This window comes from Lepisma saccharinum, chromosome 6 (assembly GCF_977018435.1).
Source record: "Lepisma saccharinum chromosome 6, izLepSacc3.1, whole genome shotgun sequence".
Taxonomy (NCBI): Eukaryota; Metazoa; Arthropoda; class Insecta; order Zygentoma; family Lepismatidae; genus Lepisma; species Lepisma saccharinum.
Genome location: NC_139234.1, coordinates 28,578,588 through 28,605,468, shown reverse-complemented (window position 1 = coordinate 28,605,468; position 26,881 = coordinate 28,578,588). Strand labels below are relative to the sequence as shown.

The 26,881-nt window shown below is 37.8% G+C and overlaps 1 protein-coding gene across 2 annotated transcripts; it reads left to right on the top strand.

The window, feature by feature from the left end:
* RpL27A (ribosomal protein L27A) lies at positions 1-25,669 on the top strand. 2 transcript variants are annotated; one of them, XM_083123692.1, is made up of 5 exons: positions 1-59; positions 18,322-18,385; positions 19,611-19,708; positions 21,565-21,717; positions 25,495-25,669. In XM_083123692.1, the coding sequence occupies exons 1-5, from the start codon at positions 57-59 to the stop codon at positions 25,621-25,623; spliced, it is 447 nt and encodes a 148-aa protein (XP_082979818.1). In that variant the 5' UTR covers positions 1-56; the 3' UTR covers positions 25,624-25,669. The 2 variants fall into 2 exon arrangements, with proteins under 2 accessions (XP_082979818.1, XP_082979819.1); XM_083123693.1 differs by lacking the exon at positions 1-59 and adding an exon at positions 395-447.
* Positions 25,670-26,881: the final 1,212 nt, after the last annotated feature.

Genomic DNA, 26,881 nt, shown 5'->3' with positions numbered 1-26,881 from the left:
CGTATTTCACTGATGTGGCAAAAGAGGCGCCACCAGCGTTCTTCCGGTTTGTCAGCATGGTAAGTATAATATGGTGCTGTAATATGCACTATTTCTAAGAAATATAATTGTCATCCTCAATAATTTTATTTCTAGAATACTATACAATAATACCTAGAAGGATTACAATTAAGACCAGATGTGTATTTGCAAAAGAAAATTGGTATAAATGCTGATTATCGAAATATAATTCTGCGTGTCCAGCATTAACCAAATGTAAATAGAACAACTTGACCACGTTATGCATCTTTAGGTTTTGAATCTTACGGTAACAGTTACAACATTGCTTTTAATGATAACCTGGGTATTTGTATTTCTGTAGAGTAATATTTTATTTCGATTGGTTCGTAGTGGAAAGTCTTAACGTTGCCCACAATACTGATTGCATATCAATTTTTGGTGCCATGGGTAGAGTATTGCATATCAATTTTTGTTGCCATGTGTAGTATATAGTAGACAGGTCAGACAAAACCCCCTCAAAAATATTTATAATCGATAGGTTATTGGAGGTGAACGGGTTTACTTCAAATAAATCATTGAGTTAAATTGTCGGTACTATTATCGTATGGGTGAAACACCTACGAATCATATATTTCGGACTTCTTTACATTGCTAACGTGTTGCGGAACATTTCTTAAGGCGAAATAATGCATTTCTAACTAAGATAATGTTTATTTTCTCTATTTACGAGTACTTACTGTTACTTGTTGTTTCGAATCTGTAACACATTATGGCCGTCATAGCATACTGGTTTAGGGGGCGTTCTGAGAGTGTTTTGTCGATTTATGCAGTGGTGCAACCTCGTTCACCGGAAAATATCTACTTTCGTGCCCCTATTTGAAATTATGCTAATACGTCGCATTTACGTGTAGAACTTGTAAAATAACCTTGCGATTTACCACGTTCATTGTCCATACACAGCAATTCGGAACCATCTTTCTTTCGCAATTCGTTAATACTCTTCCTTTACGCACAACACTCTTGCAACCTTGAATATTGACGTCAGACGAGGAATGCCTACGTGGTTAGGTTAGGCCTGTTAGGTTAGGTTCCATTAGCATAAATACAAAGAAAAAATAATATTTTCGCTAAGAGACGCGTTACCTTTGTATTGCCTAACATGAAAAAGGTCTCTCCTGTGACGTCAGAACACAATGTTGCTAGAGTGTTGTGCGATAAGTGACACCCATTCGGGTCGGAACCATCTTTCTTTCGAAATTTGTTAATGCTCTTCCTTTACGCACAACCATCTTGCAACCTTGAATATTGACGTCAGACGAGGAATGCCTACGTGGTTAGGTTAGGCCTGTTGGGTTAGGTTCCATTAGCATAGATACAAAGAAAAATTATTATTTTCGCTGAGAGACGCGTTAGCTTGTATTGCCTAACATGAAAAAGATCTTTCCTGTGACGTCAGAACACAATGTTGCTACAGTGTTGTGCGATAAGTGACACCCATTCGGGTGGGAACCATCTTTCTTTCGTAATTCGTTAATTCTCTTCCTTTACGCACAACAATCTTGCAACCTTGAATATTGACGTCAGACGAGGAATGCCTACGTGGTTAGGTTAGGCCTGTTAGGTTAGGTTCCATTAGCATAAATACAAAGAAAAATTGTAAAAACAGCTCTCTCCTGTGACGTCCAAACACAATGTTGCTACAATGTTGTGCGATAAGTGACACCCATTCGGGGAAAAATGGCTTGTTCCGAACTCGACAGGTAGTTCTAGTGAAAACACGGCGAGGCTGAAACACTGGCTACGGGGTTGCATCGTCTTAACACGCGGAACATTGCACTCTCATGCAAAAAGCAAATGGCGGGAGCAGAAACAGCGTGTCGGACAGAGATTTTCGCACAAAACAAAATGCATTCACATTAAAATGGATCAAATCTACATTCAGGAACTTCCAAAACGCTCAAGAAAATGATTTCCGTAAGTACTTTCTCCTGTAAATTTGAAGGAATCCGTTTTACCCATACGATAATGTTACCAAATTGTCCCCATTTGTTTTCATACACTCACCTCATAGCTATGAATTTCCACATTTAATTTAAATTGTAGGGGGCTCACATATTGAAGTAAAAAAAGAGCAAGACTAGTCTGCTAGTTAGCAGAATCTAAGGCCCGATTGTATAAAGCAGTTGATCCTCGATTAGACAGTAAAATTTATCTGCAGTCAGGATGAACTCTGATTTTGGGTAACAGTATGGTATAGTGAAAACACATTTCCTAATTATTTACATTTGTACTTACCTCTTATGCATAGCGAAACATTTTTTAACGTGGGATTATACTTTTTTTACTGAAGAAAGCGTAATTTTTCACATTACAAGGGTAAATTTCTCGGTAAAATGTTCGTATCCCCAAAACGTATTTCTTCAATTTTACAGGAGAAAGTACTTACCGAAATGGGTTTATTTATGCTTTAGGAAGTTCTTGGAAGTTTGTTTTCACCTTGTTGAAATTTTTTTGCCAGTAAACCATGTAATTTTCGACATTAATGTCACTCCAATGCACGAAAGCGGTTCCCTTGATGTCCGTCTACTACTTGAATCAAATATTTGCGAGCATTTCATGATGTAACAACCGGTCAGTGTTTCCAAATACGCGGTTTTGTAACTATGTAACAGTTCTAGAAAGTAAATAAACGTGAGTTACTGTTCATTTCTGATTACGAACTTCCAACAACATGATGTGCACAGGATCAGTGGCGTGCTCAATGTGAGGTTGATGGGGGCCCAGTATCTCTAAGGCTATTTATGAATGGTTCGTGGGCTATCCGTGAATGGTTCGTGGGGCTATTGGTGCATGGTTCGTGGGGTTTTCAAACCTGGAAAAAAATTTCTAATTTTGAAAAACAAATTTAACTGTTTGCCTAAACTACCAGAACCTAACCTAACCTTGCCTTGCATGGTTCATGGGGCTATCCGTCAATGGTTCGTGGGCTATTTATAAATGGTTTGTGGGGCTATCCGTGAACGGTTCGTGGGGTTTTCGAACCCGAAAAACAAATTTCTAATTAGAAAAACAAATTTAACCATGTTTGCCTAACCTGGCCGTGCATGGTTCGTGGGGTTTTCGAACCTGGAAAAAAAATACAAAATCAGTAACATGAAAGTAGGTAGCTATTTTTCTATGAAGAAGGTTGCAACACTGCATAACCACTGATCATGGACTGCAGATTTACTTCAAATTTACAGGAGAAAGTACTTACGGAATTGAGTTTTTGTGTAATTTCGGAAGCGTAGAAGTGTTTCTCGCATTTTTCAAAATATTTGGCCGCTAATTCATGTATTTTTCTATAATAATGTCCGTCCGATGCACGAAAGCTGTTGCTTGCATTTCCATCCATGTACTTCAACCGGATGTTGTGTGCATCTGATGACGTAATCCCCCCAGTAAGTGTTTCCAAACACACAGTTTTTTCACTATATTGCCCAACCTAACGTAACCGTGGTGCTTGGGGTTATTTGAGGATGGTCATACTATCCCGAATGGTTTTTGGGGATATGCAGGAATTTTTCTGTTAAGAAGGTTGAAACACTGCTTTGCCATTTGAAACACAACGCTAGTCAAGATTTTCCCGCCATTTTGCATGTTCAGGAAGAGAGAAAAGAACGCACAATAATTACTCGATATGTAGACAATAGATACTAATTTCGTTAAAAAAGAAATCCCTTGTTAAACAATCTTTCGCAATGAAGAATAAGTTAGTACGAATGTCAACAATTACAGAATGAACGAGTTACATCCGATTCCAGGCTTTGACAGTTTTACCAATTAGAATCTATACAAGTGGCCCTTATCTAGTGTATTGGCATGGAAATAATGAGAGACAGAAGTGAGTCAACTGTGTTTCACACATGTACCAGTAAAACATTCAGAGAACACAGTAAATAACTATGTGAGCACTGAAAAAGTAAGCTTTAGTCCTACTGAAACAACATTGTTATAAAAAGTACTGCAATATATTATATGTTATGTGGCCGCGGTGGCTCAGTCGGTAACGCGTCTGACTACCATGCTCAAGGTCCCGGGTTCGATCCCCGGCCGGTTCAAATCCGGGAACTTTTCTAACGGTGGAAGCGGCCCCGGCGCCTACCCAGCGTCGAATAAAATGGGTACCTGGGGGAAACCCTGGGGGGTAAAGGCGGTCAGGGGCGTGATGCTGATCACATCACACTCACTCACGACCGGATCAAGAAAGTGTGGGGCGTTACCCCCACACCCCCTATACGCCTTCATGGCATGGTGCTATGCACAGGGGAACACTTTACCTTTTTTTTTTAAAATCTTCTGTAAAAAATCTGCAATCTTTCGTGCGATATATGCATTTGTAACTTCCAAGTACACATCCCTGTAAATTTCTGGCATCATTTAGTTTTGTTCAAATACAGATATCCCCCCCAAAAAAAACTATTCAAACTACTCGGGAAAAATCAAACTTGAGGTGGCAACACTGTTGGCCATATGGCCACTTGATGTATTTTATAAAAATATCAGTAACAGAGGATTCTAATTTTTATTTGATCTTCAAGTTAAGAGTTTCTCTGGTCACAAGAAAAATGTTTTTAAACACAGTTAATACTATGTAGTAATCTTCCTTAAGAAGACATATAAGGGGTGTGGAGTTCGGGCAGGCACCACACTTTCTTGATCACAGCCGAAGGTGGGCGATGTGATCAGCACCATGCCCCTGGCCACCTTACTTAATATTTTTCAACATAAATGTTCTAATCTTGTAGTAAAAAATATGGTGAATAAAAATATTTATGAGGGTGATTCAGGGTTGCTACGCGACTGGAAAACCTGGAAAACAGGGAAAAGTCAGGGAATTTGGTTGGTCAGGGAAAAGTCAGGGAATAGTCAGGGAATTTAGCTTATTTTCTGGAATTTACGTGAATTTTGGAGTTGCAGGAGAACCAGTTACAAAATGAACGAACGGTTCATTTCCACTTCCGAATTCGGTTCTTGTGATTCCAGTCCCCCGAAACAATTCAGTTCAGAAACTTGTTCCTCTTGTCATTATGACTTCTAGTCTGTTACGTACAGAGTTATGGTTTCTTCGCATTTCAATTCTATATTTATTCACTCTCGGATCTAGGTTCTTGGATCAGTTCATTTTGCGACTCGTTCTTGTGAACCTGTTCAAGACCGGAATTTGGAGAGGCGTGAGATTTTTCCTTAGAGAACAAGCTACTCAAGACGAAACCTACGCACCAGCCATCCTCAGAATTTCTTGCGGAAAAAAATGTTGCTTTAGCTTTGTGTGTAGTGAGGAAATTTTCTTTCTTCAAGAACACACCCGTTCGGAACCCATTCTCTTTTGATACGTGAAGCGGAGCAGGTTGGTGTTTGGACAGTTCATTGGTTTTGGATCTGCAATAAAGCTTGAAGAGCAGAATTTCACGTAACTGGCTGTGGTTGACGTCACACTGGATGGGTGCGGACGCCGAGTAAAAACAAAGGGACTCACTACTTCGTTCCCCCTTGAACCCGTTCTGTGAATTTGAGTCCTTCGTTTGCGACCCGTTCAGAAGCAACCTGATGAACTAGTTCATTTGCTCGTTGTCGTAGTTTTTACATTGCAGAGATGTGTTACACCCGAGAAATTAGTGATTTTATGCAGTATCAGTGACGTCAATATTCGAATATACGTACACTGGTCACACGTCGGTGTTAGGTTAGGAATGTTGGTTTCATGCCGATAGTAATTTTACGTATTGTTCGCATGTAGAATGAAATTATGCTGAAAAGTGGTGAAAATGAGCCCAAGTTCCTTTTGTTTTATTACGATTTCATCATGCTACAAATGCAACTTTTACATGGTTCGATTTTGATGTATGTCTGTTAACACATACTGCAGAGTTTTAGCGATTACTTAAGATTTTGTTAATATATGCTTTTGTGGTTAGGTTAGGAATGTCAGGTTTGGTTGTCTTAGAATTAAAATAAAGACCCTGAATGCACTCTACTAAGGTTCCGATTTATTTCTACATTCATTCCCACTAGTTTATGATACTTACTGTAGCTTGTCAACCGGAGAATACCTTGTCCGTGGGAAGCGTTTATGATTGAGTAAGGTCATTTTGAGTCCTCCTCCGTAGCCGAGCGGGTTAGGCTTTCTCTCGTCTTGAGATCGTTTGCTATGGGATGGCGTAGGTTCCAATCCAGCTCTGGTCGGAATTTATTCGGCCTACGTATAGGGCCAGTGGCAACCCACTATCGTGAGGAAATTGGGGAGCTCCGAGTGAGTGAGCGAAATCCGGTCGCGAAGTACTACAACGGCTGGGGGTCGGTTGGGCTGACCACCCGTCCCCCTAGTCTGGCTGCAGATCTCCACGCCCCCTTGGTGGCTCGCGTGGGAGGGAGGCCAGCAGTCGGTAGGTAAGCCTTGGCCCGATATTGGGTTGTTGCGCTATTGGATTATTTTAAGGTCATTTTGAAGCAGGGACCTGTAACGTAACGCAATTCATTGGTATTTGTCACCGTTCCGCGTTATTTCCGTACCGGGTACCGCGTACCGGCCCAAGTGCTGTGGACCGTTCCAAGGAAAATACCAGAACCTCTTGGTAAGGCGAACAGTAACGCTTCTCCTATACCGTTCCGTTCGTACCCGAGAGTGCTTCGGGGACGACAGCTTTGGGTACACAGAGTGGAACGTTAAAATACCCGTACCAGAAAGCATGGAACTTGTTCCTTATCTGAATGCCGGTTCCGTTACGGTACGTACCTCTCCTTAGAATCATACCGGTACAAATTCATGATGGGTATATCTGAACTTTAGGATCGGGTACAATTGTAACAAAACCTATTTTCAACAAATCAAATGGGTATTGAATGGATCAGAAAATATATGTCACGTAACTCTTCATTTTAAAACTTTCATTGTTGAATTCTTGAAAAATCGATAAGAACTAATATTAATGGAGGTTGTAGGCAATCAAATATAAATTGTATATATAAAAATAAATATGGAATCATGAGATATGTTATTAATAATGTTACTTTTATATAACCAATACACGTAATATTGGGTGCAAGGTGAACATATTTAAAAAAAATCTTTTCAAGCAAGATATTGAAAGTTCGACATGATGATAGTTTATGTAATTAGAATATTACCAACTAAATAATACATGTGGAAAACAGGGAAAGTTAATGTACGCCATATTGAGAAATATTACCATCTAAGTTACAGATCTGAAATTCGGGTTGACCTGGCATTGCCATTCAAAATGATTTTGGTAAAACTGGAAATTAGACGCCATATTGAAAAATGTCACTTCTTAAGATAGAGAAGTGAAATTCGGTTTGGTGGTAGATCTTGCTAATTAGTGCATGTTAAATCAACATGATTGTGGAAAACCGGAAGTTGATGGACGCCATATTGAAAAATGTTACTTCTTAAGATAGAGAAGTGAAATTCGGTTTGACGGTAGCTTATGTGAATTAGAGCATGGCAAATTGACATGATTGTGGAAAACCGGAAGTTCATGGACGCCATATTGAAAAACGTTACTTCTTAAGATAGAGAAGTGAAATTCGATTTGGTGGTAGATCTTGTTAATTAGTGCATGTTAAATCAACATGATTGTGGAAAACCGGAAGTTGATGGACGCCATATTGAAATATGTTACTTCTTAAGAAAGAGACGTGAAATTCGGTTTGACGGTAGCATATGCTAATTCGTGTATGGCAAATCAACATGATTGTGGAAAACCGGAAGTTGGTGGGCGCCATATTGAAAAATGTTACCTCTTATGATAGAGAATTGAAATTCGGTTTGGTGGTAGATCTTGCTAATTACTGCGTGTTAAATCAACATGATTGTGGAAAACCGGAAGTTGATAGACGCCATATTGAAAAACGTTACTTCTTAAGATAGAGAAGTGAAATTCGATTTGGTGGTAGCATATGCTAATTCGTGTATGGCAAATCAACATGATTGTGGAAAACCGGAAGTTGGTGGACGCCATATTGAAAAATGTTACCTCTTATGATAGAGAATTGAAATTCGGTTTGATGGTAGATCTTGCTAATTACTGCATGTTAAATCAACATGATTGTGGAAAACCGGAAGTTGATGGACGCCATATTGAAAAACGTTACTTCTTAAGATAGAGAAGTGAAATTCAATTTGGTGGTAGCATATGCTAATTCGTGTATGGCAAATCAACATGATTGCGGAAAACCGGAAGTTGGTGGACGCCATATTGAAAAATGTGAAATTTGGTTTGATGGTAGATTATGGAAATTACAGCATGGAAAATCAACAAGATTGTGAAAAACCGGAATTTGGTGGACGCCATATTGAAAAACGTTACTTCTTAAGACAGAGGAGTGAAATTTGGTTTGATGGTAGCTTATGGGAATTAGAGCATGACAAATGAACATGATTCTGGAAAACCTGAGTTTGATGGAATTCATATTTAATTTTTAATAAATAAAAACTAAATCGACACTCAAATGTATTTCTTTTCAACATGGCGTCTATCAACTTCCAGTTTTACAGACAGCATATGCATTGTCCATGTTCGAATTAGCAAGCGCAATAATCTAACCGAATTTCACTTCTTCATCTTAATAAAATGCATTTTTCATTATGCCGTCCGTCGACTTTCGGTTTTATAATATCATATAAATTGACCGTGTTCTAATTAACATAAGCAACCAACAAAGGAAAGAGGAATATTAAAGTAAATATTTTCCGTTAACGCCCGGTTTTCCCTAATCATGTTGATTTCCAATGCAGTAATATCCATATCATCATAAAACCGAATTTCAGTCCTCTATCTGAAGAAATAACGTTTTTAAATATGACATCCATCAACCTCAGGTTTTCCAGAATCATGTTGATTTGCCAGGCTCTAATTCCCATAAGCTACCATCAAACCGAATTTCACTGCCGTATCTTAAGAATTGACATCTTTCAATATGGCGTCCACCAACTTCCTGTTTTCCGGAATCATGTTTATTTGCCATGTTCTAATTCCCATAAGATACCATCAAGCCGAGTTCCACTCCTCTTTCTTAAGAATTAACGTATTTCAATATGGCGTCCATCAACTTACGGTTTTCCACAATCATGTTGATTTGCCATGCTCTAATTCTCATAAGCTACCTTCAAGCCGAATTTCACTTCTCTGTCTATAAAAATAACATTTTTCAATATGGCGTCCATCAACTTCCGGTTTTCCGGAATCACGTTGATTTGCCATGCTCTAATTCCCATAAGCTACCTTCAAGCCGAATTTCACTTCTCTATCTTAAGAAGTAACATTTTTCAATATGGCGTCCACCAACTTCCGGTTTTCCGGAATCACGTTGATTTGCCATGCTCTAATTCCCATAAGCTACCTTCAAGCCGAATTTCACTTCTCTATCTTAAGAAGTATCATTTTTCAATATGGCGTCCATCAACTTCCGGTTTTCCACAATCATGTTGATTTAACATGCACTAATTAGCAATATCTACCACCAAACCGAATTTCACTTCTCTATCATAAGAAGTAACATTTTTCAATATGGCGTCCATCAACTTACGGTTTTCCACAATCATGTTGATTTGCCATGCTCTAATTCCCATAAGCTACCTTCAAGCCGAATTTCTCTTCTCTTAGAAAATAACATTTTTCAATATGGCGTCCACCAACTTCCGGTTTTCCGGAATCACGTTGATTTGCCATGCTCTAATTCCCATAAGCTACCGTTGAACCGAATTTCACTTCTCTATCTTAAGAAGTAACATTTTTCAATATGGCGTCCATCAACTTCCGTTTTTCCACAATCATGTTGATTTGCCGTGCTCTAATTAGCATAATCTACCTTCAAACTCAATTTCACTTCTCTACCTATTTTAAAAGTAATGGGGCCTACTGCACATGCCTCCTAGTAACAGCTTGCCTGAATGACGAATATCGACCTTCTGCGCAGGTCGTTGTAATTAGTATAATATACATGAGCTTGTTGAAACTAATTGTTTCTATTGTTAATAGTTTGCCAGAGTGACGGTCTTCAAAATTTTTGCATAGCTGATACCATTATTAACAAATTAATGAAAGATAAACTAGATAGCATTTATACATATTTTTCGGATAAATAAAATCCAGAAAGATCACGAATTACTTTTTTCTAAAGTTATTATAATTAGTTTTAAACAAAGAAGTGTATATTTATCGGTATTCCATTTGCTGCTGTGGAATTTTGATTGACAGTAAACTGTTATGATACGTACTGTAAGTTCCTGTTACAAATGTTACCCGCTTCATCCATTTCTATCCACGTACCGGTATTTTAATAACAAGCGCTGGTCATAGTGCTTCAGTACCGGTTACCAACTTGTGGTTCCATTTCGTACCCGGTAGCCACCGTTCAGGTACAGTATGTATGGGTAGGATCGTACCCGTTCCATCCGAGACCCGTTCCACTCAGTACCTGAAGCGAATGGGTCGTTGAGTAACGGTACGGCTAATTTACCCAGGTTGTAGGTAGGTCCAATCTGTCCGGTACTGTGTGGAATGCCAATGCCATTGTAACGCATATCGATAGTTCCGTTCGTAACTTGACAGCGTTACAAGTTGGGTTACGTTACAGGTCCCTGTTTTGAAGGTTTTTTTCAACATAAATAACTTTTTCGAATCCAAATAGTGCTCATGATTTTAAGGAAGGTTCAAATTTCGTGTCACAATGATTGCCAAAATTCTATGATAATTAGTTTTCCTGCTAGGAAAATGTGAAAAAAAATAATCATAAAACATTCGGAACTGTTACCTTTTAGAAGACAGATTTCGATGTTTTCCGTAATATAAAATTGGTACCAGCATGTGGAAAACTCAAATAATGGAGATATTTGATTCCAAAGTATGGCCCGCGTATATATTTTTTTTAGGTGTATGGTTGGTCACCGGCCCCATTCAAGTTCTGAATTTCCATAATATATGTAGCCTACTATTTTCAATAAATTAAAATATATAATCATTAAACTTATTGCATATTTTCTAAATGTACATGACCTAATTTTCTGTTGTTTCTCATTTGTATTGATGTAGGCTAATTGAGGTTGTATATAGGTTACATTGTAAAGCTTTGATAAATGCCACATTTTTTTATTGATTTTTTTACACCACTTAAATTGTAATGACTGAAAATTGGGAAGTACAATAGTTATTTATTTTTTCATTGAATAGCATTATATTAATCACTCGGTAAATTTTCAGCTACTAACTGTGTATATTCATATTCATAATAATTAACGTGCCTGCATATTTAATTGAAAAACATGAGGTTCAAAAGCAAATATCATGACGACAAACATGTCTGGAAAAAATTTATTTCTGGTCTGGAAAACCTGGAAAAGTCAGGGAATTTCATAATCAAAAAATCGTAGCTACCCTGGTGATTCAAATGAAATCCTGAAAAGTGCAACAAAATTCCGAAAATTTGTAAGTTGGCAGGAGTTACAACGTCAATTTTTCACATTACGAGTACTTCTGTATGTGCGTTGTCTTGCTTGCATGTGACACAGTATGGCACGTACACCTTCCTTCATACATAATCGTCCGTCGTGCTTGTGTTTTGTACATTTTCATTTGGTATCCAGTGTTTCCAACCTTCGTAACCCAGAAAACAATCTTGAAGAAAGCTGATGTAATTTTTATTTTTTACTTCTCATTGTTTTACGAACACAATTTTAACTATGCTTGCCTAACCTAACCTTGCAGGAAATTGTTTGTGGGGCTCCCGGTATGAATTTCACCACGCATCCACGACACGTGATTGTATTTTTGGTTGGAAACACAGAACACAAGCACGACACGTGATAATCTACGAAGGTATACACGCCAAAGGCTATTGTCCGTCGGATAATTTATTTTCAACAAAAGACATAATTTCCGCTATGATACATTCCTACATGACAGAAAATACCTTCCAGATGTTAGACAATGCTACAGTAGTTTCTTGTGTAAAAATGAAGAAATCTGTTGGAGGAATAGTAAATTAGTACCATAACATTACCTGTCTCCTGTCAGCCGAACACCTCCCACTCGTTTATTTCGTCACTTTTTACATTCGTACTTACCTATTGTGCATTGCGAAACATTCTTCAAGGTGTAATTTTGCTTTTCTCTCAAATACTGTCAATAACTGTAATTGTTGTTATTCTTTTTCGCTTCCTTAAGACACAATATGGCGGACACAGCTTCTGTAGCATCGTGGATCAGTGGGTATATAGTGTTTCCAACCTTCTTAACTGAAAAATGTCACACAAACCATTCACAATAAGGTTAGGTTCGGTTATGTTAGGCAAACAGTTAAAATTTGGGGTCATAGTTATATCAGGAATGTATATTTCATTTTTTCATCTTGGCAAAACAACCGGCTCATTGGAAACACTCACACGAGGTTATGTCATGAAACGTGCGCAACATCGTGTTCTTAGAGGAAGCAAAGGACGGCAACGGCAATTGTGCATCGGAGAGGTATTTTTCACGAAAAATACATGTTTTCCCGGTCAAACACATTCAACGATGAAAAAAAATACCTCAACAAACTTTCAAAATGCTACAGAAACTCATTTCGGTAAGTACTTTCTTCTGTAAAAATGAACACATCCATTATTCTGAGAGGTGTTTGTTATCTTAATAACTTTACTCAGATTTCCAGCAAGGTATGCCCAGTGATGTGCGGGAGTTGGTCTATTGTTTTCTCTCAGGTTTCATGAGAATTATTACAATGCTCTGCACTTGCATTGTTATATCCCCCTTTGGGGCTCTGTGCACCCTGTACTAACCGCCGATTAGTGTTATGGGTCTTTATCTAGAGGCGATTTTTTTTTCCCCCAATGTAATTTATTTCCCTTGGAAGAAGGCAATTTTGTATACATCTAGAATGATGACCTGGACGGGCGGACAGATCCCTTCTGTGATGAAATATGTCCAGTACTGACTAGTGTATTGCAAGAAATAAATTATTCCATTTTATTTTAACGCTAATTCTGTGAGGAAATTTAGCACACTTTAAATCGATGAAAGTATGTTGTATAGTCGTACATAAATCTGGGTTGTAATGATTCTGTTGAGAATCAATCAGTGGTGTCTGTAACAACCCACAAATGCCCATGACTACAATAAGATCATTTCACCCTTTAAGCTAAGGGTCTTCAACTTGTCAGACAGTGCGGGCCACATTAACATTTTCAATGATGCTTGCGGGCCACGAAGCTACATTACGGTATTAAGAACTGTAAGATGCTGCCATATATCATTTATTTAATCCGGTTTTTATGTTAAGTACTTAATTTTTCAAATGGGCACGAGCCACTGCAAAGGACACTGCGGGCCATAGGTTAAAGACACCTGCTTTAAACACTGCGATGGAACTAATTTGATAACGTCACATAGTCCAAGCACTAGCTATGGAAGGCCTGCAACCATATATGGGTGCACGATATCTCTGAACAGTTTTTTCCTGAAGATTGGTCCTCCTTTCTAACAAGGACAACCTGCAAAAATTTGATCGTATTGCAGAATTGTGATTGAAAATAAACACTTAATTTCATTTATTTGTTGTATTGGCTCTTGATCACTATTTATTGATTTGGTTTGAAACATATGTGGATATTTTTCCCTTGTTAATGGCCAATAATTTACCCATGCTTCAATCCTAGAGTAACATCAATACATTGGATGTTTATTATTCTATGGAAAAATTAAACAAAGAATTTAAAATTTCAGTTTTATAATTTTTTTTCTGTGATTTCTTGTTATTAACATAAAGTAGTGTAGTTCTTTCAAACAAAAGGCACTGAAATGTCACTTTTTATTTCTGCATAGCAAAGCGTAGTTATTAAAACTTTGAAGATAAGCCTGTTTTTAGATTTTCTCTCACATCTTTACAGACCCAGCTTTTTTAGCTACAAGGATGAAGAAATATATTTAAAATTGTATTGTGTCCGAACACTGTCACATATTTTTTTAGATGAAAACTGATGGTAAGGTGCACATTTATCATGCCTGCCTGAATTGAAATGGAATATCCTCATACCATCTTTGATCTTTGTAATGTTTCTGAAATATGACATCTTTGCAACAGATTTTCTTTTTGCTTAGAAATTTATGAGCTCCATAAAACCACCTTATGTAGGACATTTTTTTAGATTAATACACTACTGAAAAATATACTTTTTGTATACATCTAGAATGATGACCTGGACGGGCGGACAGATCACTTCTGTGATGAACGATGTCCAGTACTGACTGGTGTATTGCAACAGTAAATTAAGTCCTCTGTTGTGTGGATTATTGTAATTTTGTTAATTTCTTAATCCATTTTCTGTCAGAAGTGTCATTCTGGAAAAAAATATAATCTGTCTTGAGCCCCTAGTTAATTTCTAGAATTTTCCGTATGTAGTAGTCTGGTAATCAAAAGTGTTAAAACTTTTTATGAGACGTCATAAATCAAATTACGCTGTGAATATTTCCATTTTCATGTTAAATTCAATTAAATTTAGTATTGAGTTTGCGTTACTTTTGGGAACACATAATATTTATTGTATAACACCTGGGTATATTGCATGAAAGTGGAACCAAAATATCAGCTTGTCAAATGTATTCTTTTTTTATGTTATATTGATGTGTCCACTATGTGACCTTAGAGACAATTTTCACTAGCCATAAAATTTATCACTTGAGTACCATTGAACTTCAGTAAGTTATACAAGGGTGATTCATGTGACAACCTTAATTATTTATTATGAGGCAAATTAGGAAATACGAAAAAATTATACATAACATAATTTTTCGATGTAGTCCCCATGACGTGCATTGCACGTATTCCAGTGCATAGATACCTCGTGAGAAGAATTAATTTGGTTGAGACTGTAGCCACTCGTGCATACACGGTTTTCACTTCATCGCTTCGGAAATGCTTGCCTCTGAGTCGCATGAAAGTCACTGGGGGTGAGGTCTGGTGAATAAGGTGGGTGTGTGAGACATTCAAATTTCATATCCTGGATTGTCACAACCGTTAAACGGGCAGTATGTGGTCGGACATTGTCATGCAGTAACAATACACCTGAAATCAGAAGTTCTTGTCGTTTACTCCAGATTACAGGCAGAGGTGATTTTGGAACAGATCTGCATTATTAGTACTGGTCACTGTTACTTCCTTTTCCATGTAATGTTAAAAAATTACCCCATATGCATCCCAGAAGAGAGTGAGCATGACTCTTTCCGCTAATGCTTGAGTGGGGAATTATTGTGGGTTTTGGCGACGAGATATGACGCCATTCCTTGCTCGATCTTTTTGTTTAAGGTTGGTGTTAGTGCACCCAGGTTTCACCTCCTGTAACAATTCTGTCCAGTAAATCCATCATCTTCGACCTGGAAACAATGCAAACATTCCTCACATAACATTGATGCGACGGTCTCTCAATTCAGCACTCAACTGACGTGGGCTCTCAATTCAGCAGTCAACTGATGTGGCAGCCATCTTGCTGACACTTTATTGAATCGCAGCACATCATGGACAATATTGTGTGCTGAACCAACACTTACATCCAAAATGACAGCTATTTCCTTCACAGCAATAAGCCTTTTTTCCTTCACAAGCTCTTCCACTGCGGCGATATTTTCATTCATCACTACCTGGGGTGCCTGGCCCGATTTGGGGCATCCTCCACAGAAGTTTTGCTTCTTTTAATCTTTCTACACCACTCATACACTTGCTGCATAGATGCACACGAATCACCATACTGCGCTTTCATCCTGCGATGAATTTCAACTGGTTTAACACCTTCACTACTCAAAAAACACATCACAGATCGCCACCCTAACACGGTGCATGTCAACAATGGGGCAGTCATCTTTGCACTGACTCTGCTTACGTCTTCAGTGTTGCAGCATCATGTTGCCACCTGTCGGTCATTCTTTCAACCACAAGGGTAACTCCTGCCAACTTACAAATCAGTCTTACAAATTTTCGGAATTTTGTTGCACTTTTCAGGTTTTCATTTGAATCACCCTCAAATATTTTTATTCACCATATTTTATACTACAAGATTAGAACGTTTATGTTGAAAAAGATTAAGTAAGGTGGCCAGGGGCATGGTGCTGATCACATTGACCACCTTCGGCTGTGATCAAGAAAGTGTGGTGCCTGCCCGAACTCCACACCCCTTATATGTCTTCTTAAGAAAGATTACTGCATAGTATGAACTGTGTTTAAAAACATTTTTCTTGTGACCAGAGAAACTCTTAACTTGAAGATCAAATGAAAATTAGAATCCTCTGTTACTGATATTTTTATAAAATACATAAAGTGGCCATATGGCCAACAGTGTTGCCACCTCAAGTTTGATTTTTCCCGAGTAGTTTGAATAGTTTTTTTTTGGGGGGGGATATCTGTATTTGAACAAAACTAAATGATGCCAGAAATTTAAAGGGATGTGTACTTGGAAGTTACAAATGCATATATCGCACGAAAGATTGCAGATTTTTTACAGAAGATTTTACATAACATATAATATATTGCAGTACTTTTTATAACAATGTTTCAGTAGGACTAAAGCTTACTTTTTCAGTGCTCACGTAGTTATTTACTGTGTTCTCTGAATGTTTTACTGGTACATGTGTGAAACACAGTTGACTCACTTCTGTCTCTCATTATTTCCATGCCAATACACTAGATAAGGGCCACTTGTATAGATTCTAATTGGTAAAACTGTCAAAGCCTGGAATCGGATGTAACTCGTTCATTCTGTAATTGTTGACATTCGTACTAACTTATTCTTCATTGCGAAAGATTGTTTAACAAGGGATTTCTTTTTTAACGAAATTAGTATCTATTGTCTACATATCGAGTAATTATTGTTTGTTCTTTTCTCTCTTCCTGAACATGCAAAATGGCGGGAAAATCTTGACTAGCGTTGTGTTTCAAATGGCAAAGCAGTGTTTCAACCTTCTTAACAGAAAAATTCCCGCATAGCCCCAAAAACCATTCTGCATTGTATAACCATCCACAAATAGCCCCAAAAACCATTCTGGATTGTATAACCATCCACAAATAGCCCCAAAAACCATTCTGGATCGTATAACCATCCACGAATAGCCCCAAACACCATCACGGTTAGGTTAGGTTGCTTTAGGTTGGCAATATAGTGAAAAAACTGTGTTTGGAAACACTTACTGGGGATTACATCATCAGATGTTCGCAACATCCGGTTCAAGTACATGGAAGGAAATGCAAGCAACAGCTTTCGTGCATCGGATGGACATTATTATAGAAAAATACATGAATTAACAGTCAAATACTTTGAAAAATGCGAGAAAACACTTCTACGACCTTCCGAAATTCCACAAACTCAATTCCGTAAGTACTTTCTCCTGTAAATTTGAAGTAAATCCGATTCCCGGCTTTGACAGTTTTACCTTCTAATTCCTACTTGAAACACACTTTTGTGGCACCATTCATTGTGTGTCATTAAGTAGTATCACATTTTGAGTGTTCTACAGAAACTTGCAATCCCTATCCTGTTGGCGAGTCATGTTTGGGATTTTAGTGATAGGTAACCAGTGCTTGAAGTGAATGGATTCAAGTACCATGTTTAAGCATAGTATCATCCCCCTAACTAGAGCCAAAACATCTTTCCCTTCCTCCAGCTAGCAGTTTGTACTTCAAGCACTGGTTATACTTAGCATTAAACCTCTCTAGCTTCTAATGTATGCAGCATTGATACAAGTTTCTGGTATCTAATCAGTAAATACATGGTTTATGTAAAAGTAAATCACTTTGTTCTGAAATGGCAACACACATTACATTGTGTTTCCAAAGTTATCCTCTTACCAAGATAGACATCAATATCTTGCTTTGCTCTTAAAATATTTATATTATGGATTAGTGGCTACTCATATTGTGTGTGGCCATTTTTTCGACCACTTCCAACTCTTTAAGTACATGTTCAGTGATCGATTTGAAAATTCCTAGCTGGGTGACAGTATCTCCCATGTTGAGATATCCCCCATTTTGAGCACTGCACTTGACAAATATGCATCTAACATGAATTTTATTCAAGCAATGCAATTTAATATAGGTAGGAGGGAATTTTGGTATTGTCAACTTAGTAGATTATCAACATAATCAACCGGGATTAGTTTTGTGTTTGTGAAACTTTGTTAACTATATCCCCACATGTTGTTGCATACCCTGAATGTGTTTGTGTAGAACATCCAGTGAAAATAGTACTTTTGTGGAAGCTCATAGTTTTACTTACCTTTTCAGCCTACCAGCAAGAAGAAGACTAGGAAACTGAGAGGTCACGTCAGTGCTGGACATGGCCGTATTGGTAAGTAACATTGCATTTATCGGTATGTAGATCTTTACAGTTTAATATTCATAACTGGCCGATTCGTGGTCTTGACACATCTCTATACACTTGCTTGATGAATTCATTGAATTCTTCAGATATTCCTCATGACTGTTGCAGGAAGAATTTCTTATTTTTATTCACTTGAATGCTGAGCTGGGACATCATTGTCTTTGTATGTAATTTAATATTCAACTTTAGGAACTTGCTGTGACTCAGATATTTTTTGGAGATTCATGTTTGTATTGATGCATGAACTTTAACAAATTTCTTGATGCTCATTTCTGTATGATTCTTACCCATACTAACAGATTTGCATCATTGTTAGGCATGTGAACGCAATATTTACATTTTGTTTCAAGTTCCTTATGTAGTAGCCACCTTACATATGTTTTTTGTTCAGGAGATATGATGACCTTGAACAATATATTTTTGTATGCACCTAGGATGATGATGTGGACGGGCGGACTGACCTTTTGTGTTGAAGTATGTCCAACGCTGACTAGGTATTACAACAGTAAAACAAGTGCCGATCCTTGAAATGAATTTTTGGAATATTATTTATCAGCATGAGCAACTTGTGTATTCCAATCACATATTTTTTATTCACATTCTTTATTATTGAAGGGAGGTGAGTGAAGCTTGGGTGGATTGGTGTTACATGTTGATTCTATGAAAGAAGACTGTTAGTTTTTATTACTGACAGTTAGGGCCCAGAAGGAATCTACCATATTTCTACAATTTCATGTAATTCGCAAATATTTTCAAAGTTTTGGAAGAGTGTTTTTTGTATCACCTGCAAATGTCAAATGATTTGTGTCCATTTTTCTGATGCCAGAGCTGGGTTTCTCTAGCATTTCAGAGATTTTCTTGAAATAATAAACTTCTGTAAAAAGCATTTTAAAAACCTGTTGCATGTGGGTTTTACTGTTTGCCATCAAGGCACTTGGGGGTGTATAGAGAGGGCCTCTTATATTCTGAATCTTGTCTGGAAGGGGATTTCAGTACCACTTTCTGGCTTCCTTTACCCACCAGGTACCCATTGATTACAGACTAAGTAATAGGGTGGTGCAAAGTAAACAAGATATTGATACGGCAAACACCCTAGTGCCCAGGTTGGTTTTCAGTATGCCAAAGTTAAGTTGTTCATTCGAAGAAAATCTTTTGTCTTGAAATATGTACTGTATTAAACCTTGTTTTACAGGAAAACATAGAAAGCATCCTGGTGGTCGAGGTAATGCCGGTGGTATGCACCATCACAGGACAAATTTTGATAAGTTCCATCCAGGATATTTTGGAAAGGTATGTATATTTGGACATCTTGTTAAGGGCATGCGGAACAGTTTTCCCCCTGGCAGTGTTGCCAACTTAGCTCTCTTGGAGCCAGATCTGGCTCCTTCGTGCACTCGTTTTGCTGTGAACTCGGGCACCTGCCCCTGTACCCCACTATGATGCCATCACTGGTTACAGCCCACATAGACCAGCTTTTGCCATGATTATACATTTTGCACGTGACGTGATATTGTTATATTGGCTGCGTTGCCCCATCCCTTCTTATGTCCCCAGCTACTTTTTTTAGAGCACCGTGTTGTCGTGAAATTGACAATATTGTTATCAGGGAATCCTTTATATTAGATTTCATATGACCATCGGTGGATTATTGAGATGGGTGATGCCGCCGGTTCTAGATGGTGAAAACTAAGAATAAAATTGTCATCAATTTAGAGTTAACGGTAATAGCAGCGCCCCACCCCTTTGACAACTAACATTACCCTAGGAAGCACTTTATCCAGCCTTCGTAAATCTAGCTCCTTGAAAGTCAGTTTTAACTCCATTTAAAGTTGAAATTTAGCTGTTTTATGTGCATCACGTTTAGCAACACTACCTCGTTGGCCGAAGGACTCAAGGAGAAACGCATTGGTCTTATGGGAGTATTATTTGATTTGTTCTCTTGGAAATATAAAAATTGCAATGGAATAGAAAGAGATATCAACAGGAAGAGGGCATTTGGAAGATGCATTGCACCAGCGGAAAAGTTGAAACTCCCATTTGATTAGCCATTGCTTGATGTTGAAGTTGATTCCCCATAAGGAATACATGGGATTCCGAAAATTCTTATTCATCATATTTTTCGAACATCGTGTCCAGCTTAATAATCAACATAAATAAACGCTTCCACTTGCAACATGGAGAGAAATTCATACTCTTGGATACACCCAGGGTTTTTTTTTTTTTTTTAGTAGCAGTGCCCATTTGGACGATGTTGAAATAAATGCACAATTGGTGCATAACTGTAACTCCTCTCCTTAAGAAATATTGTTAGTTGATCATCAGTCTGGGCATTTTTCCCAAAAATATAATTGTTTCAATTCTGGTGTGACTTGTGCCAACCTAATATATTTAAATGAGAAATGAATGTATCATAATACTGAAGTGTTTTAATTTGCACTTGACACTTTTTTACACATTTTTGCAACAATCTTCATCAGTTGAACATGGTAGAACCTGTTCTACATTTCTCTTCAAGATAACCAAGGCAAGAAAACTTAAAATGCTGTAAAATGTGAACCCAGAAATTTTTATAGCATTGTCCTGTATTGGAACCATGAAAATTAATGTATAATGTGTATAAAAAAATGTGTTTCCACTGTATTTGAACTTGAATAATTAGTGCATAAAGAAACAATCATTCAGTGGATTATTTACGTATTAACATGATATTTAAGCAAATATACAGGACCATTACCTTGATGATAAGTAAAAGTATGTTAAGGGTATGTTACCCATATTCATTACACCGAAGACTCGTGCAGGGGAATATGGAGATAGGGCCCCATACATTCACGATCTTGGCCTTTGTGGTCATGAAACACCACACTCCAGCCACCTTTTCATCATTTTTTATACAGCACTTTCAATAGTAACTTGTATTTCACTGCACCGAAAATAAAAATTTCTGAGAGGCTGTAGCTTATCCATGCATTCTTAATTTGCACTGTAAATCAAAATTTACTCCCTCAAACTAGCAATCCTAAAACATACCTACTTTCCTACCTTATCTTAACCTGATTATGCTATAGACTGTCATGTTTCAAAGTGTTTTTTAATGCTGAATATTCGAGAGGAAGCATTAGTTCTATTATATCAAATAATTTCAGGTTGGTATGAGAAATTACCACTTAAAAAAGAATCCTAGGTGGTGTCCTACCATTAACTTGGATAAATTATGGACCCTTGTCAGTGAAGCAACACGATTGAAGTATAAGGATGACCCCGAAGGAAAAGCACCTGTCATTGATGTTGTGAAATCAGTAAGTATTTCAACAAACTAGTCTTGTGCACAAATAATTGTTTCCAAAATTTGTATATATTTATTTATTCCACAATGTCTTGACTGTAACACAATTTTCTGCTGAATACACTAAAAATTGTAGATTCATTATGTGGTTACGTGTTTGACATAACTTTTTTTGTAGATCAAGAAAGGAACATGGAAAATCTTCAACAAAGCACCTGTTGTTTTCCTGGTTCTTTAAAAGAAGGGGAATTTAGTAGTGGAATTTTTGGAATTTTGTTTGGTATGTTCAAAACTAAAATGTGTGTTTCAAATTTTAAATATGACTGACTACTACAAAAATAGTGTAAAATTACATATTGAGTAGTTATTTTACTTAAAAAATAAATAAATGCTTTAAGTTTTTCGAAAAACCGCTGTGATAAATATTACATCAGCTTAGAATTCCTTGTAAAGCATTGATGTGAATTTTCGTGTAGTTTGCTTTCACTGTTATCTAGATATTATCAATAGTTTAATAGACTTACATTTTATGTAATTGTGAAACTATTGAGAATATCTATCATTGTTTCTTGTAATGGTACTATGTACACTGTACGCTGGGTCCTTAATGTAATTTCTAAAAATTCCCTGAAAAAAATATTCTGTCTGCTCTCTAACACAAACCTAGGGAATAGATTTGTAGTACCACATTCATACATACATATTATGTGAACGTGCATAATATTCATACACACCTACAACCACATAGTATTTAGATGAGACACAACTTACACCACATCCTATCATTTCAATAAGTAATGAAGGTCAGTTTTGGCATGTGCTTACTGTTTTCATTGAGCCACATGATGTGGTGGAAGCTAGAGGAAAACAGTAAGTACATGCTAAAACCTGACTTCATTACTTAGTACCCGGAGGAGGCACATAGTGGTTCGGATCCCACTTTAAACCGTAGGTCCAGTCCCAATTAGCCTTACTGTGCATAAAGTGGACTTAAAACACCAAATCAATCAATCATTACTTCCAAGGGAGGTTATCTAAGTATCCCCCTCCTATTTGGAGGGTCCCAAAGGAAGAAATGTGTTTTTTTTTGTTTTAACTAAAAAAAACTTTTAGGGGCAACCCCCCCCCCCCTCATATGTCAAGATGAAGAGAAATTGGTGGGGATCTGACCCTGAAACCACGTAAATATGGCATAGGAAGAACATGCACATACAGGGTGTTCCAAAATGAATATCGGGGTTTTAATTAAGTGTATATTCTATTACATATACAATACAGAAATGAAACATACCTTAAAAGGAAGGGTAACTCAAACAGTTTTTTGTCACAAGTTACAAGTGTTCAATGTGGGATTCCCTTGTGACACGGCACACATGTAGTCTGTAGGCAATTTCTTCCCACACTGAAGCTAGCATGTCTGGTGTAACAGACTCCACAGCTGTATCAATCCTGCGTCGCAATTGAGGGAGGTCGGCAGGTAGCGGTGGCACGTATACACTATCGATTACATTACCCCACAAAAAGAAATCGCAGGGGGTGAGGTCGGGCGATCTTGGGGGCCATTGCAGAAGAGCCACGTCATTCTCACAATGACGACCGATCCATCGTTGGGGAAAAACAGCATACAACCAATTCCGTACTTCAGGATGAAAGTGAAGGGGCACGCCGTCTTGTTGCCAGATGATGTTCCTTTTTTGCTCACGATCCAGTTGAGGGTAGAACCATTGCTGGAGCATGTCCAAATAAACAGTACCACAAAGAAGAAAGTCCAAACACCTTTCTTTGGATAGAGCACAAAAGGCATTCACTTTTGGCGAATCCCTCATGTGCTGCACTGTTTGGTGTGGATTTTCAGACCCCTAAATATGCACATTATGCGCATTCACTCGTCCACTAAGATGAAATGAGGCTTTATCACCAAAGATCACACGTGTAAGAAAATCATCTTCCATGCCAGCACATTTTTTCAGAAGTTGGCACGGGTCACGTTATCTTCAGGCTTTAGGGCCTGTAACAGATGTAGACGGTACGGCCTCATGTGCAATCTCTTTCGTGAGACCCTCCAAACAGTCTTGGATGGCATTGACAGTTCTTGACTCGCCCACCTTACAGATTTCCCGGGACTCTGACCGAAACTTGCTCTGACCTGTTCCACTTGATCTGGTAGAAATGTTCTTCCAGAGCTCTTCCCTTTGCACAGGCATCCCGTAATCTTAAATTGGTTGTACCATTCTCGGATGTTGTTATCTGATGGGAGATCACATCCATATTCCCGCCGGAAAGCATGTTGCACTACAATTGCTGAGTTACACATTGCGAATTCCAAGACGCAGAAGGCTTTACGCTCAGGAGTCATCTCCATCTTTACTACTAGTGCCGTGCTGCGGCGGAGTTATGAAACATCACCTGCGAAGTAGAAACAAAAACTGTTCGAGTTACCTTTCCTTTTAAGGTATGTTTCATTTCTGTAATGTATATGTAATAGAAGAAACACTTCATTGAAACCCCGATATTTCATTTTGGAACACCCTGTATAATTGGAAAACACACTGCACAGAGCTGTGTTGGCCAGTTATATGCACTTCATATCTCAAGTGTCCCACTTGTGTATCTGCCAGTACTATTAGCACATAACTTCAACTGCTATCGTCCTTCACGATAGCACTTGCGTTAAGTACCGACAATCCTACAGTTCTGTGCTGTGTGTGTTCTTCCTATGCCATATTTACATGGTTTTGGGGTCAGATCCCCACTTCAATTTCTCCTCATCTTGACATTTGAGGAGGGGTTTTGCTCGCCTAAAACAGTTTTTTAGCTGAAACAAAAAACACGTATTTCTTCCTTTGGGCCCCTCTATACACCTGCCAAGTTTCATGGAAATCTGAGGACACAGGAGTCAGATCCCCACTTCCATTTGTCCTCACCTTGACATTTGAGGTGGGGTTTGCCCCCTAAAAGTTTTTTAGCTGGAAAAAAAACATTTCTTTCTTTGGGACCTGCCAAGTTTCATAGAAAACGGAGGGGGACACTTAGATAACCTCCCTTCTTAGTCAAATAGTATTTACCTGTAAAAAGTAAGTTTACACTTCTTAGCTAGAACAAATTGTTGACTCCAACCCTGCATGGTGTAATATTTTGTTCAGTTGTTTTAGTGAATAATGTTTTAACATTGTACAGTATAGGCTCACAACATTTCAGTAATACAGTTTAGAAAGTTTGTATTTTTTTTTCTTGGGAACATAATGGTGAAATTTAATTTAACTTTGTTGGATGGAGAGGGAATTTCAGAAGCTCCATGTAGTTCGCTGCACTTTTTGACTCTCTCTGCACTTACACGTCTTAATTGATTACACAGTGCAACACCGACTTTTCTATTTCATTGATTTGGTGTCAGGTAGTGTATTTGGTGTCTGCACCATTTGCACTATCTTCTGGAGTGGTGTAATTTGTGGTGTATGGTGTGTGCTAATTAATCAAATGAACGTTTAAAGCAGCAGACAGGCATCTATTGAATCTTCTGTATATCGCTATTTGTCTCCTTGGTTGAATATCCTTGCACCAACCTGACACCGGGATACGCCTGCACTACACCAAGTGTCAAAAGGTGCAGCGAACTAGACGGGGCTAGATTCTCATGAGAGACTCATTCTTAGCAAGTTTTGTCATTAAGTAGTTGTCATGATATTTTGTTATTGTACATCACTGCACAGTTGAAAAAAGCTTAGAATTATATATGAAAGTAATCTTATTACTGGTGTAGCATTTGTTAAGTGTGTGTAATTTCTTGCAGGGTTACTACAAGGTATTAGGCAAAGGATTTCTTCCCAACCAGCCGGTTATCGTAAGAGCAAAATTCTTCTCAAAATTAGCAGAACAAAGAATCAAGGAAGTTGGAGGATGTTGTGTATTGCAAGCTTAAGTGTTCTGTAAAGCAAGGGACCAAACATAAAAAGTGATCATAAAGAGAGTTGCATTTTCATTTTTCCTTTTTTAAAGTGGCTATTGGTGTTCATTAGATGTAATTTTTGCTTAAAATGGGAAAGTCCAAGAGGCAAGATGGACGCTCCCCTTGCTAGTTGCTATGTTGATTTCCAAATAACACTAGTGCTAATGGCATGCAATAGAATATGAAGAGGACCTTGCCCTGTGCAAAGCCACAAGATGTCACAATAGGTGCAGCAAGTGGCCCGCTAAACAGGTATAAACACGTCATTCCATGTTGGTGAAAGTGCAGAACAGAATATTTAGGTTTCAGACTCAATTGTAGTACTGCGTTAGTTCTTGTATGCCTATCCTATGAAGTAATTGTACAAGGTGAGCATGGTAGCCTTAAACCCTTGCTAGTGACAAAGTGTACGGCCTATTAAAATTATATCCCTCTGAGTCATTAGTAGGGAATGGATTTTAAGGTGCAAAATTATGGTCGGGAAAGGGTAAAAAAGGTGCTGATAAAATATCAGGTCTAAAGTCTAAACCATTTACATTAACATTTTTATTCAGCAAATGATACAATTTATGGTGAACATGGTATAATTTATATTGTACCATTTTATAGTACTTGTTTTGCTCTACAAAATGAGACTATAGGATTTTATGTAGTTGCTCAAGAAGAGTGAAAATCATTTATTTTTCTGTCCATTTATTTTTTAACAAAACATGAAAGAAAATGAAGGAAAAAGTTGCTGAAGCATCAGAGGGGATAAATGTGCTAATCTCACAAAAAGGTGCAGATGCAACAAAGTATGTTCATTTTATTTGATTTTGTGTCCTAAAATACATATCCGTAACAATCGGTATGAAAACAGCTATATTTTTGAAAAAGTGCTGCACCTTAAAATCCATTCCCTAGTCATTAGTGTGCAAGCTTATCATTTTTTGTGTCAACTAGCAAATGGGACACATTAGTTCAAATTAGTGCAAATGATATTAAAGATGAAAAGAAAAAACATGGCATGGCATACATCAAGGGTGTAATCAGGTTCCTTGTTAGCATAACATGTCCATCAATTTCTGTGATGTGCATGTCCAGGTTAAACAGTCCTTGCAAGATGTTTTATTACACTTGCCGACAACCTTACTTGGCAATGAAGTAGGAGCATGATAATCGTTTTTGATTCACCATAATAAAGTGTTTACAGTATATTTTGTATATGCCAGAGTAGAATTCAAGACGTATG

Excerpts from the sequence above, each read along its gene's own strand:
- RpL27A (XM_083123692.1), top strand. Across the intron at positions 19,709-21,564 it reads ATCCAGGATATTTTGGAAAG|GTTGGTATGAGAAATTACCA; the intron begins GTATGTATATTT and ends AAATAATTTCAG. Across the intron at positions 21,718-25,494 it reads TCATTGATGTTGTGAAATCA|GGTTACTACAAGGTATTAGG; the intron begins GTAAGTATTTCA and ends AATTTCTTGCAG.